At 41.8% G+C, this 12,974-nt stretch overlaps 1 protein-coding gene across 1 annotated transcript in view; it reads right to left on the reverse strand.

Moving 5' to 3' along the window:
• Positions 1–5,654: 5,654 nt before the first annotated feature.
• The window catches only part of LOC120036119 (sialic acid-binding Ig-like lectin 13), a 29,708-nt gene continuing 22,388 nt past the window's right edge, over positions 5,655–12,974 (reverse strand). Inside the window, exon 8 of the mRNA XM_038982595.1 lies at positions 5,655–5,774. Coding sequence (XP_038838523.1) covers positions 5,655–5,774 — 120 coding nt within the window. The remainder of the gene's footprint in view (positions 5,775–12,974) is intronic.

Below are 12,974 nucleotides of genomic sequence, written 5' to 3' on the forward strand. Positions count from 1 at the left end.
GGCGAGGATATTGGAAATTTAATCAAAGCCTACTAGATGATAAATTGTTTAGAACTAGGACAGAAGAATTTATAACTGACTTTTTTAGACATAACATAGGTACAGCAGATCCCCATATTGTATGGGACACTTTTAAGTGTGCCTTTAGAGGCCATGCAATTCAGTACTCATCTATAAAACAAAAGCAATTTCGATCAAAAGAGTCCATATTAACAAAGGAAATTGAAGGACTAACAGTACAGTTAGATAACAATAAAAACGGTACCATAGAGGCACAGAATAAATTAGAGGAAAAAAAAAAGAAATGGAGGAACTTATTCAAGAAAGATCCAGTGTAATATATTACAAAAATAAAGCGAACTGGATGGAATATAGGGAAAAATGCACCAAATTCTTTTTCAATCTTCAATATAGAAATGCTACCAAAAAAAACGTATTAAAACTTGTTACAAATGATGGAGTCACGCATGATTCACCAAATGATATTTTGAAAGAGGAAGTAAAGTACTTTAAGAATATATTTTCGTTTCAGGCTCCTCCATCTCCACTAACTGAAACTAATTGTATGGATTTTTTCCCTAATAACAATGTAAAATTAACATCTGTACAGAAAGACTCATGTGAAGGCCTAATTACAGAGAAGGAACTACTTGATGCAATTGGGGCCTTTAAGGATGGGAAAACTCCAGGACTGGATGGCATACCAGTGGAAGTATACAAACATTTTTTTGATATACTCAAAGGACCATTATTAGCTTGTTTTAACCACTCCTATATAAATGATAGATTATCAGACACGCAACAAGAAGGTGTGATATCATTATTACTGAAACAGGACCCAAGTGGTATATATAAAGATCCAGTCCATTTAAAAAATTGGAGACCTCTTACACTTCAGTGTTGTGATGCAAAAATCCTAGCAAAATGCTTGGCGCATAGAATAAAAAAAGTTTTGTCAGATATTATTCATCCTAATCAGACAGGTTTTTTACATGGACGATACATTGGAGATAATATAAGGCAAGTACTGGAAACAATAGAACACTATGAAATATCGGGGACACCAGGCCTGGTTTTCATAGCTGATTTTGAAAAGGCTTTTGATAAAGTACGACTGGAGTTTATATATAAATGCCTAGAATATTTCAATTTTGGGGAATCTCTTATAAAATGGGTAAAAATTATGTATAGTAACCCTAGGTGTAAAATAGTAAATAATGGCTACATCTCAGAAAGTTTTAAACTATCTAGAGGAGTAAAACAAGGTTGTCCACTATCGGCATATCTATTTATTATTGCCATCGAAATGTTAGCTGTTAAAATTAGATCAAACATTAATATTAAGGGATTAGAAATCCAGGGCCTAAAAACTAAGGTGTCATTGTACGCTGATGATTCATGTTTTCTTTTAAAACCACAACTAGAATCTCTCCACGGCCTCTTAGAGGATCTAGATACATTTGCTATCCTCTCTGGATTAAAACCAAATTATGATAAATGTACCATATTACGTATTGGATCACTAAAAAATACACATTTTACATTGCCATGTAGTTTACCAATTAAATGGTCTGACGGCGATGTGGACATACTCGGTATACAAATCCCAAAAGAAAGAAATGATCTCACTCCAATAAATTTTTATAGAAAGTTAGCAAAAATAGATAAGATCTTGCTACCATGGAAAGGAAAATACCTGTCTATTTGTGGGAAAATCACCCTGATTAACTCTTTAATCATATCACAGTTTACCTATTTGCTTATGGTTTTGCCTACACCTAGTGACCTGCTTTTTAAATTATATGAACAAAAAATATTCAATTTTATTTGGAACGGCAAGCCAGATAAAATTAAAAGGGCCTATTTATATAACGAATATGAATTCGGAGGGCAGAAATTATTAAATATTAAAGCATTAGACCTCTCACTAAAGGCATCAGTCATACAAAAGTTATACTTAAATCCAAACTGGTTCTCTAGTAGATTGGTACGAATGTCTCATCCTATGTTCAAGAAGGGCCTTTTTCCCTTTATTCAGATTACACCTGCTCACTTTCGGTTGCTTGAAAAGGAAATAATCTCCAAAATATCTTTATTTTTTAAACAAGCCTTAGAAAGTTGGTTGCAATTTCAGTTTAATCCACCTGAAAGGACGGAACAAATAGTACAACAAATCTTGTGGTTAAATTCAAATATAGTAATTGATAAAAAAACTGTATTTATCGAAGAAATGGTTAAAAAAGGTATAATTTTTGTGAATGATATCATAAATAGGACTGGTGGAGTAATGTCACACATGCAGCTAACACAGACATATGGAAATGTCTGCTCTACCCAAAATTACAACCAATTAATTGCAGCATTACCACAAAAATGGAAGAGGCAGGTGGAAGGGGATAAAAGTAAGGAACTTGTATGTCGGCCTTATATTAAAGAACATAAATGGTTAAAGAAAAGTGTGATAAATAAAAACATATACCAATTTCATTTAAGGACCAAAAAACTTACAGCTGTGCCATATAAATTGCAAAATAGTTGGGAAGAGATTTTCGATGTACCCATTCCATGGCACATGGTTTATGAATTGATACGCAAAACAACGCCGGATTCAAAACTTCGAATTTTTCAATTTAAATTATTGTACAAAATTCTTGCAACTAATAGAATGTTATATATATGGGGGATACAATCTTCTCAGCTCTGTAGATTCTGCTGTGAGGAGGCAGAGTCATTAGACCATTTATTTTGGTATTGTCCGCATGTAGCTCGTTTTTGGTCACAGGTCCAGGAATGGTTGAAGAATTGCAACATTTGCGTAGAACTAACGCTACAGATAGCAATACTGGGGGATTTGAAAAGCCATAGTCAATCAATCAATAATATAATAATTATTTTAGCAAAAATGTTTATTTTTAATTTACAATCCGTGGAAGCTATGAGAATAGGAAGATTCAAATCTTTTGTGAAGCATCACAGCACAGTTGAAAAATATATGGCAAATAAAAATCCGAAATGGATGATGTTGGAAGATAGATGGGAAAGGTTGAGTGGAGCTGAAGGGTGGGACTAATAACAAGATAAACAATGTAGGGCATACGGGATCTGTGAAATGTGTATAGGTGCGGAGCTATTGTGAAATAGCACATTTACAAGTGGAAATCAAACTGGATGGACAACAGAAATAGAGGAAGGACTAAGAACAAACAAGAGAGAACTATTATAAAGTAGACTGTGTCTGTAAAATGTGTATAAGATGTATAAATTGAAGGTAAAAACAGAAATGTTTATCAGTTTACTCCAATTGGGGGATCGGTGGTAGGGTTTGCAGGGAATAATAATAAAGGTATACTCTTTAAAAAAAGTATGTATGTCTATGTAGGTATGTGTATGTATATATGTGTATATGTATGCATACGTGAATGGATATATATATTTACCCAAAAAAATATGGGGGATTGGAAATGATGCAGACAATTACATTGGAAGCAACATTCTTTCCGCAATATTAAGCTGATCCACCCCCCCAATAAAAAAAAAAAAAAAAAAAAAAAAAAAGAAAGGCACCTGTTGGTAGATGGGTAAAACTAATTATAATCTGACAATGAATTTCCCTTTGAGCATGGTGAAGTTATTAATTACACTGTGGATTGTTTGTCAATTCACCCATTCACTACAGAACCGCTCAGGGATTTCACCTACAGGAGGTTAGTGGCACCTTAATTGGGGAGAACGTACTCGAGGTAATGGCTGGAGCAGAACAGAATACAGAATAGGTGGAATGGTACCAAATACATCCAACACGTTTTCCATGTGTTTGATTCCATTCCATTTTCTCCGTTCCAGACATTATTATGAGTTGTCTTCCTCTCAGCAGCCTCCACTGATTTCACCATAAGGCCAGTGGTGACATTAAAACAGTTACAGAGTTTAACGGCTTTGATTGGAGAAAACTGAGGATCTATCAACAACAGTGTAGTTACTCCACAACACAAACCTAAATGACAAAGTGAGAAGAAGGAAACATGTACAGAATAAACATATTCCAAAACATGCATTCTCTTTGCAATAAGGCACTAAAGTAATAGTGCTAAAAAATGAGCAAAGAAATTAACTTTATGTCCTGAATACAAAGTGTTATGTTTGGAGCAAATCCAACACATCACATTACTGAGTACCACTCTTCATATTTTCAAGCATGGTGATGGCTGCACCGTGTTATGGGCATGCTATTTAATCCATTTTTAATTCAAGCTGTAAGACAACAGAATGTGGAATAAGTAAAGGGGTACTTTCTGAAGACACTGAGTATACCAAACATTAGGAACAACTTCCTAATTTTGAGTTTGAAACCCCTTTTGTCTTCAGAACATCCTCAGTTCATTGGGGCATGGACTCTACAAGGTGTCTAAAGAGTTCCACAGGGATGTTGGCCCATGTTGACTCCAATGCTTCCTACAGTTGTGTCAAGTTGGCTGGAAGGTTTTTGGGTGGTGTTCCATTCTTGATACACACCGGAAACTGTTTAGAGTGAAAAAACCCTGCAGTATTGCTGTTCTTGAAACCAGTGTGCCTGGCACCTACTACCACACCTCGTTCAAAGGCTAATTTTTTGTTTTGCGCAAACACCCTATAAATGGCACACATACACAATACACTTCTCAATTGTCTCAAGGATTAAAAATCCTTCTTTAACCTGTCTCCTCCCCTTCCTCTACTGTCATGAGAATTATGTTCTCAATGTTCATAAACCCAAATCAATTAACTACTCAGCCTGAAACGCAGAATTTGTAGGAAACTGGTTGAAATGAATCAGACGGAGGCCCAGCTACGATAGTCAGAACATGTATTTACGAGAGCGCTCCTGTGCATATACAATGATGTTCCCTTTATAACATTCTCTTAACATATGCACATACATACACACTAACATTAGGAGAGCTTTCTTGGTATCTACAATTCTCACCACAGTTGATCACCACCCAGCTGACAGTTCCAGTCCCCCCCAGATACGGGAAACTTGGAGGGGCTCTCCCTGTCCTATCTTATCTCCCCAGAGTTATAGCCGGGTCGGTTCAAACATAGGTTAATGATCCACTTTGTTTTCTTTTGGCACACACATACATTCCTCTCTTCCCAGGTCCAACCTAGTTGGACTTATGTTTATCAGCTTTAATTACTCCTTGTCTATGCTACATAACCTCTAATCCCTAATGGTTAAGTTTCCGGGTAGAATTATTTAATCATTTATCTTAAACCTTGATAAAATCTTTTAACATCTACGCTGATTGAAGTGGATTTAACAAGTGACAGCAATAAGGGATCATAGCATTAACCTGGATTCACCTGGTCAGTCTATGTCATGGAAAGCTCAGTAAGATTGGTTCTGTTTTATCACCTAATACCTACTCATATATCCATTGATAGTGAGTGGTAGCCTAATATGCATGTAGACAAAATCGTTGCATTGTATTTTCAGAAGATTTCCCCACATATAGGCAAAGCAGTTTCCACAAAAACTGAAATGAGCTTGTTCCTCCCATTTTTGTCAGTCCCACCATATCCCCATCCCCACCATATTGCAGCATCAGTGTAGTGTAGTGTCCAATAGTCAATACTTTCTCTCTTCTCTCTGAATCATCTGGTCCTTCTGCTTCTCAATCACTGATCCTGTCCTCCAGAGCCTTCAGCTCTCCCTCCACCTGATGGGGAAGGTCGGCTCCCACCTGCTGGGTAAAGTACACCCTCAGTTCCTGGGTCTCCTTCTCCCAGAAGACCTTGGGCAGGTCGAAAAGTGTTTTTTGTCTAGAAGTGATACGGCTTTTGTCCAAATTGAGTTTTCTCGCAAGTTTAGGAGAATTTAGGCAGCAAGTTAGGAGAATTAACGTAGAAGGTTATGATAATTAGATCAAGGAACGGAAAAGTGCTAAGATTAGCTCAAATGCTAAAGAATTTGACGTCAATTTGACAAAAGCTTTATCCCATCTAGACTTAACCGTCGTAGAGGGAGCCCATGTCCTCCTTGCTGCCCAGGACCTGCAGGTCACTGGCTCCCTCCTGTGACACCCGGTACACTCTTTTCACATCACTTCAATAAGAAGTGATTTTGGTAGCAGGTTAGGAGCAGGGCTGGACTACAGAACGGCCCCAGATAGCATATGATAGCAAAAGATGTTGAATAGTAGGAAATTAGCTCTAAAACACAACATTTTCTGTCAGCTTCATGACAACATGTCGAATAGCATTATAAAACTGTAAATATGTATCTCTGCACCATGACAAAATGGGTTGAAATGCTCTCTGCACCATGGCAAAATGGGTTGAAATGCTCTCCACTCCATGGCAAAATGGGTTGAAATGCTCTCCACACCATGGCAAAATGGGTTGAAATCTCTCTGCCCCATGGCAAAATGGGTTGAAATGCTCTCCACTCCATGACAAAATGGGTTGAAATGCTCTCTGCCCCATGGCAAAATGGGTTGAAATGCTCTCTGCACCATGGTGGCAAAATGGGTTGAAATGCAGTAAGTAAGAAGGGGGTGTGGGGTCGTCAGACTCTGGTTAGGAGAGCATTTTCACTAACCGTAACCCATAGCCGTAATTCTCCTAACCTGCTGCATAAATTCTTCTAGCCTGATACGAAAAAGTCCATTCTGTATAGAAGTGGTGTGAAAATGTGTCATCCAGCCCACCAGGGTCTTCTTGGCAAATAGACTTTAAAGAGGAAATGAAGGCTGTTGTTGTCTGTTCACACTGCTATGCTTTATCTTGGCCAGGTCGCAGTTGTAAATGAGAACTTGTTCTCAACTAGCCTACCTGGTTAAATAAAGGTGAAATACAAAAAAAAATGTTTTTAAAAAGGCAAGAAAAAGAGGAAGTTGGTGTAGGAGAAGTTGAGTGGTGTGTGAGAATCAGTCTGTCAAAGTTGATGTTTCTCCTTGTTCGGGTGGTGTTCGGCGGTCGACGTCACCGGACTTCTAGCCATCGCCAAATCCATTTGTCATTTTCCATTTGTTTTGTCTCGTTTTCCCACACACCTGGTTTTCATTTCCCAATTACTGGTCATGTATTTAACCTCTGTTTCCCCCATGTCTTTGTGTGTGATTGTTATTTTGTTCAGGTGGATATGTTCTGGCTGGTTTGTACCGGGTGCTTTTTATCACCCATGCTTTGTGGCAACCGTTCTTTTTGCACTTTGTAAATTGTTTACTTTGTGCTGTCGAGTAAAGTGCGTTGTTTCACTCATCTCTGCTCTCCTACGCCTGACTTTATACACCAGCTACACCAACCTGACACAGTCAGATACAATTACAGTTACTCTGTTTGATATCAAGTCTGTTTTTCATGTTGAAACATAATGTGACAACCATATGTTTTGTATCGATCTCAAATGTAACTTTTCCTTTTTTGTCTTCACTAAATTAATAGTGGATTTTGGTTCATGATTTAACTATATGTTTAAATCAAATCAAGTTTCAAATCAAATCAAGTTTATTTTATATAGCCCTTCGTACATCAGCTAATATCTCGAAGTGCTGTACAGAAACCCAGCCTAAAACCCCAAACAGCAAGCAATGGAGGTGTAGAAGCACGGCGGCTAGGAAAAACTCCCTAGAAAGGCCAAAACCTAGGAAGAAACCTAGAGAGGAACCAGGCTATGAGGGGTGGCCAGTCCTCTTCTGGCTGTACTGGGTGGAGATTATAACAGAACATGGCCAAGATGTTCAAATGTTCATAAATGACCAGCATGGTCAAATAATAATCAGGAGTAAATGTCAGTTGGCTTTTCATAGCCGATCATTAAGAGTATCTCTACCGCTCCTGCGGTCTCTAGAGAGTTGAAAACAGCAGGTCTGGGACAGGTAGCACGTCCGGTGGACAGGTCAGGGTTCCATAGCCGCAGGCAGAACAGTTGAAACTGGAACAGCAGCAAGGCCAGGTGGACTGGGGACAGCAAGGAGTCATCATGCCCGGTAGTCCTGACGCATGGTCCTAGGGCTCAGGTCCTCCGAGAGAGAGAAAGAAAGAGAGAAGGAGAGAATTAGAGAGAGCATACTTAAATTCACACAGGACACCGGATAAGACAGGAGAAGTACTCCAGATATAACCAACTGACCCTAGCCCCCCGACAAATAAACTACTGCAGCATAAATACTGGAGGCTGAGACAGGAGGGGTCAGGAGACACTGTGGCCCCATCCGATGATACCCCCGGACAGGGCCAAACAGGAAGGATATAACCCCACCCACTTTGCCAAAGCACAGCCCCCACACCACTAGAGGGATATCTTCAACCACCAACTTACCATCCTGAGACAAGGCCGAGTATAGCCCACAAAGATCTCCACCACAGCACAAACCAAGGAGAGGCGCCAACCCAGACAGGAAGATCACGTCAGTAACTCAACCCACTCAAGTGACGCACCCCTCCTAGGGACGGCATGAAAGAGCACCAGTAAGCCAGTGACTCAGCCCCTGTAATAGGGTTAGAGGCAGAGAATCCCAGTGGAGAGAGGGGAACCGGCCAGGCAGAGACAGCAAGGGCGGTTCGTTGCTCCAGAGCCTTTCCGTTCACCTTCACACTCCTGGGCCAGACTACACTCAATCATATGACCTACTGAAGAGATAAGTCTTCAGTAAAGACTTAAAGGTTGAGACAGAGTCTGCGTCTCTCACATGGGTAGGCAGACTATTCCATAAAAATGGAGATCTATAGGAGAAAGCCCTGCCTCCAGCTGTTTGCTTAGAAATTCTAGGAACAATTAGGAGGCCTGCGTCTTGTGACCGTAGCGTACGTGTAGGTATGTACGGCAGGACCAACTCGGAAAGATAGGTAGGAGCAAGCCCATGTAACGCTTTATAGGTTAACAGTAAAACTTTGAAATCAGCCCTTGCCTTAACAGGAAGCCAGTGTAGGGAAGCTAGCACTGGAGTAATATGATCAAATGTCTTGGTTCTAGTCAGGATTCTAGCAGCCGTATTTAGCACTAACTGAAGATTATTTAGTGCTTTATCCGGGTAGCCGGAAAGTAGAGCATTGCAGTAGTCTAACCTAGAAGTAACAAAAGCATGGATTAATTTTTCTGCATCATTTTTGGACAGAGAATTTCTGATTTTTGCAATGTTACGTAGATGGAAAAAAGCTAAATCACACACAAGTTCCCATTCAGGCCTGGGAGATAGAGGAGAGTTTCCTTTGTTGTATTTAACAATGTATCAGGGGTGGACTTAGTGATTTGGGGGCCAGTTTCAGAATGAGGTTGACTTGTCCTTCCCAGTCCAACCTATTTTGTATAACTGTTTCATTTCTGGCAGTAATGAAATGTATAGAACATTTAAAGCTGTTTAATCAGTGGCTAACCCACACAATGTGTTAAGAATCAGTCAGTGGGCAGCTGGGCTCCATTTCATTTGAAACTGGTGAAACATGACTAAGGCCACCTCTGCAATGTTTCAAGTGACTGAAACTAATTGTTCTGGAGTAGAAGGTTCATTAGAAAATGACAATGTTCTAAACACTTAAATTAGCATACCATGTTTTCACAACTGATGTTGACACCCAGCACATAGACTATTCAACATCCTGTTAAATAAATACTGTAGTATTCTTTAAAAATCTTTTCTCATACACTTATTAGGAAGTACGTCACTGATGAGATGTGAGATATGCCACATGAATTTCAGCACTTTAGTTTGTCAAACCACACTATTTGTGTGACAGTCTCTGCTATAGACAGTTTACGTTACCGTCTAAGGCAAGTATCGACTTCTTCAATATATTTTCTGTTCATTTGAATGTTCAAAATACATGAAAGGAAATGAATTCTGAGTAATTGTAACGGCTGTCGAAGTCGTTCTCCTCCTCAGACGAGGAGGAGCATGGATCGGACCAACACGCAGAGTGGAAAGTGGTCATTATTTAATGAACGTAAAACAGAACACTTACAAAAACAACAAACGTGACAAAACCGAAAACAGTCCCGTGTGGTACGAACACTGACACGAGAACAAACACCCACAAAACACACGTGAATCCCAGGCTGCCTAAGTATGATTCTCAATCAGGGACAACGATTGACAGCTGTCTCTGATTGAGAATCATACCCGGCCGAACACAAACATCCCAACATAGAAAATAACACATCGACAACCCACCCCAACTCACGCCCTGACCAACTAAATAAATACAAGAAAAAGGAAAAACAGGTCAGGAACGTGACATAACCCCCCCCTTAAGTTGCGAACTCCGGGCGCACCAGCATAAAGTCTAGGGGAGGGTCTGGGTGGGCGTCTGTCCACGGTGGCGGCTCTGGCGCTGGTCGTGGTCCCCACCCCACCATAGTCAAACCCCGCTTCCTTGGCCTCCTCCCAATGGCCACCCTCCAAATTAACCCCGCTGGATTAAGGGGCAGCACCGGACTGAGGGGCAACACCGGAATGAGGGGCAACACCGGAATGAGGGGCGGATCCTGGCTGGCTGGCGGATCCTGGCTGGCGGATCCTGGCTGGCTGGCGGATCCTGGCTGGACGGCTCTGGCGGATCCTGTCTGGACGGCTCTGGCGGATCCTGGCTGGACGGCTCTGGCTGGTCCTGGCTGGACGGCTCTGGCTGGTCCTGGCTGGACGGCTCTGGCTGGTCCTGGCTGGATGGCTCTGGCTGGTCCTGGCTGGCGGAAGGCTCCGGCTGATCCTGTCTGGCGGACGGCTCTAGCGGCTCCTGTCTGGCAGGCAGCTCAGACAGCACTGGGCAGGCAGACAGCTCAGACAGCGCTGGGCAGGCAGACAGTTCAGACACTGGCTGCGCTGGAGAGGAGGAAGGCTCTGACAGCGCTGGACCGGTGGGAGCAGCTGGAGAGAGAACCCGGAGAGACAGCCTGGTGCGGGGGGCTGCCACCGGTGGACTGGTACGTGGAGGTGGCACCGGGTATACCGGACCGTGAGGGAGGACACGCGCTCTTGAGCACCGAGCCTCCCCAACCCTACCAGGTTGAATGGTCCCCGTAGCCCTGCCAGTGCGGCGAGGTGGAATAGCCCGCACTGGGCTATGCTGGCGAACCGGGGACACCATCTGTAAGGCTGGTGCCATGTACGCCGGCCCGAGGAGACGTACTGGAGGCCAGATATGTTGGGCCGGCTTCATGGCACCCGGCTCGATGCCCAACCTAGCCCTACCAGTGCGGCGAGGTGGAATAGCCCGCACTGGGCTAAGCACGCGTACTGGGGACACCGTGCGCTTTACCGCATAACACGGTGTCTGACCAGTACGACGCCCTCTCACTCCACGGTAAGCACGGGGAGTTGGCTCAGGTATCCTACCCGGCTTTGCCACACTCCTCGTGTGCCCCCCCCAAGAAATTTTTGGGTCTGACTCTCGGGCTCCCAACCGCGTCGCCGCGCTGCCTCCTCATACCAGCGCCTCTCTGCCTTCGCTGCTCCAGCTCCGCCTTGGGACGGCGATATTCCCCTGGCTGAGCCCAGGGTCCTTTGCCGTCCAGGATCACCTCCCAAGTCTACGAGTCCTGTGTCCTCGGTCTCTGCTGCTGTCTGTTCCCACTCTGCTTGATCCTGAATTTGGTGGGTGTTTCTGTAACGGCTGTCGAAGTCGTTCTCCTCCTCAGACGAGGAGGAGCATGGATCGGACCAACACGCAGAGTGGAAAGTGGTCATTATTTAATGAACGTAAAACAGAACACTTACAAAAACAACAAACGTGACAAAACCGAAAACAGTCCCGTGTGGTACGAACACTGACACGAGAACAAACACCCACAAAACACACGTGAATCCCAGGCTGCCTAAGTATGATTCTCAATCAGGGACAACGATTGACAGCTGTCTCTGATTGAGAATCATACCCGGCCGAACACAAACATCCCAACATAGAAAATAACACATCGACAACCCACCCCAACTCACGCCCTGACCAACTAAATAAATACAAGAAAAAGGAAAAACAGGTCAGGAACGTGACAGTAATGAGATTCAATATGTTCTAAAGTACTGCTGTTTGTTCATGTATTATCTTCACAACTGAAGGACATAGTGTATTTGATATGGAGATGGTTCAATGCAATGTGTTGTGTGAGTTAAGCTACTCTACCAGTAAGTGTATGTTTGTACTGTTTCAGGTGATCAGTAGTGTGTGAGTTCTCACATGGCTTGTCCTGAGAACATGTTTTTTCTCATTGGTCTCTTTACGTCAGGTGAGTCTTCCACACAACAACAACTAGTTATTAATCAGACATAAAGGAATAACCACAAGTCATTATATATTATGGGATGTGCTATATAACTGTGTTGAAAAGTGTACAGTTAATTCCTGATTAGTGTATTTTAATAGTCTGGATTTAAACTCTGCTGTGAAAAACTATTTTGCATATTTTTGATACTGAATGTTATCAGATATTCAATCAAAAGCTGATATTAGATCAATGGAACCTGAGTGAAAAAAAAGAAGACAATGATGTACTTATTTTATTTATTTCATAAACAAAGTTATGCAACACCCAATGCCCCTGTGTGAAAAAGTAATTGCCCCCTTACACTCAATAACTGGTTGTGCCTCCTTCAGCTGAAATGACTCCAACCAAACACTTCCTGTAGTTGTTGATCAGTCTCTCATGTTGCTGTGGAGGAATTTTGGCCCACTCTCCCATGCAGAAATGCTTTAACTCAGCGACATTTGTGGGTTTTCAATCATGAACTGCACATTTCAAGTCCTGCCACAATATCTCAATTGGGATTAGGTCTGGACTTTTAGTAGAACATTCCAAAACTTTAAATTTGTTGCCTTTTATCAATTTTCATGTAGTCTTGATTGTGTGTTTTGGAATGGTGGCACAGCCAGTTATTTAGAGTAAGGGGTCAATTCCTTTTTCACACAGGGGAATCGGATGTTGCATAACTATGTTAATGAAATAAATTAAATAACTGTGACTATTTTTTTTAAATATTTGTAATCTCAAGTTCCCTTTATCT

This window comes from Salvelinus namaycush, unplaced genomic scaffold (genome assembly GCF_016432855.1).
Source record: "Salvelinus namaycush isolate Seneca unplaced genomic scaffold, SaNama_1.0 Scaffold1210, whole genome shotgun sequence".
NCBI lineage: Eukaryota > Metazoa > Chordata > Actinopteri > Salmoniformes > Salmonidae > Salvelinus > Salvelinus namaycush.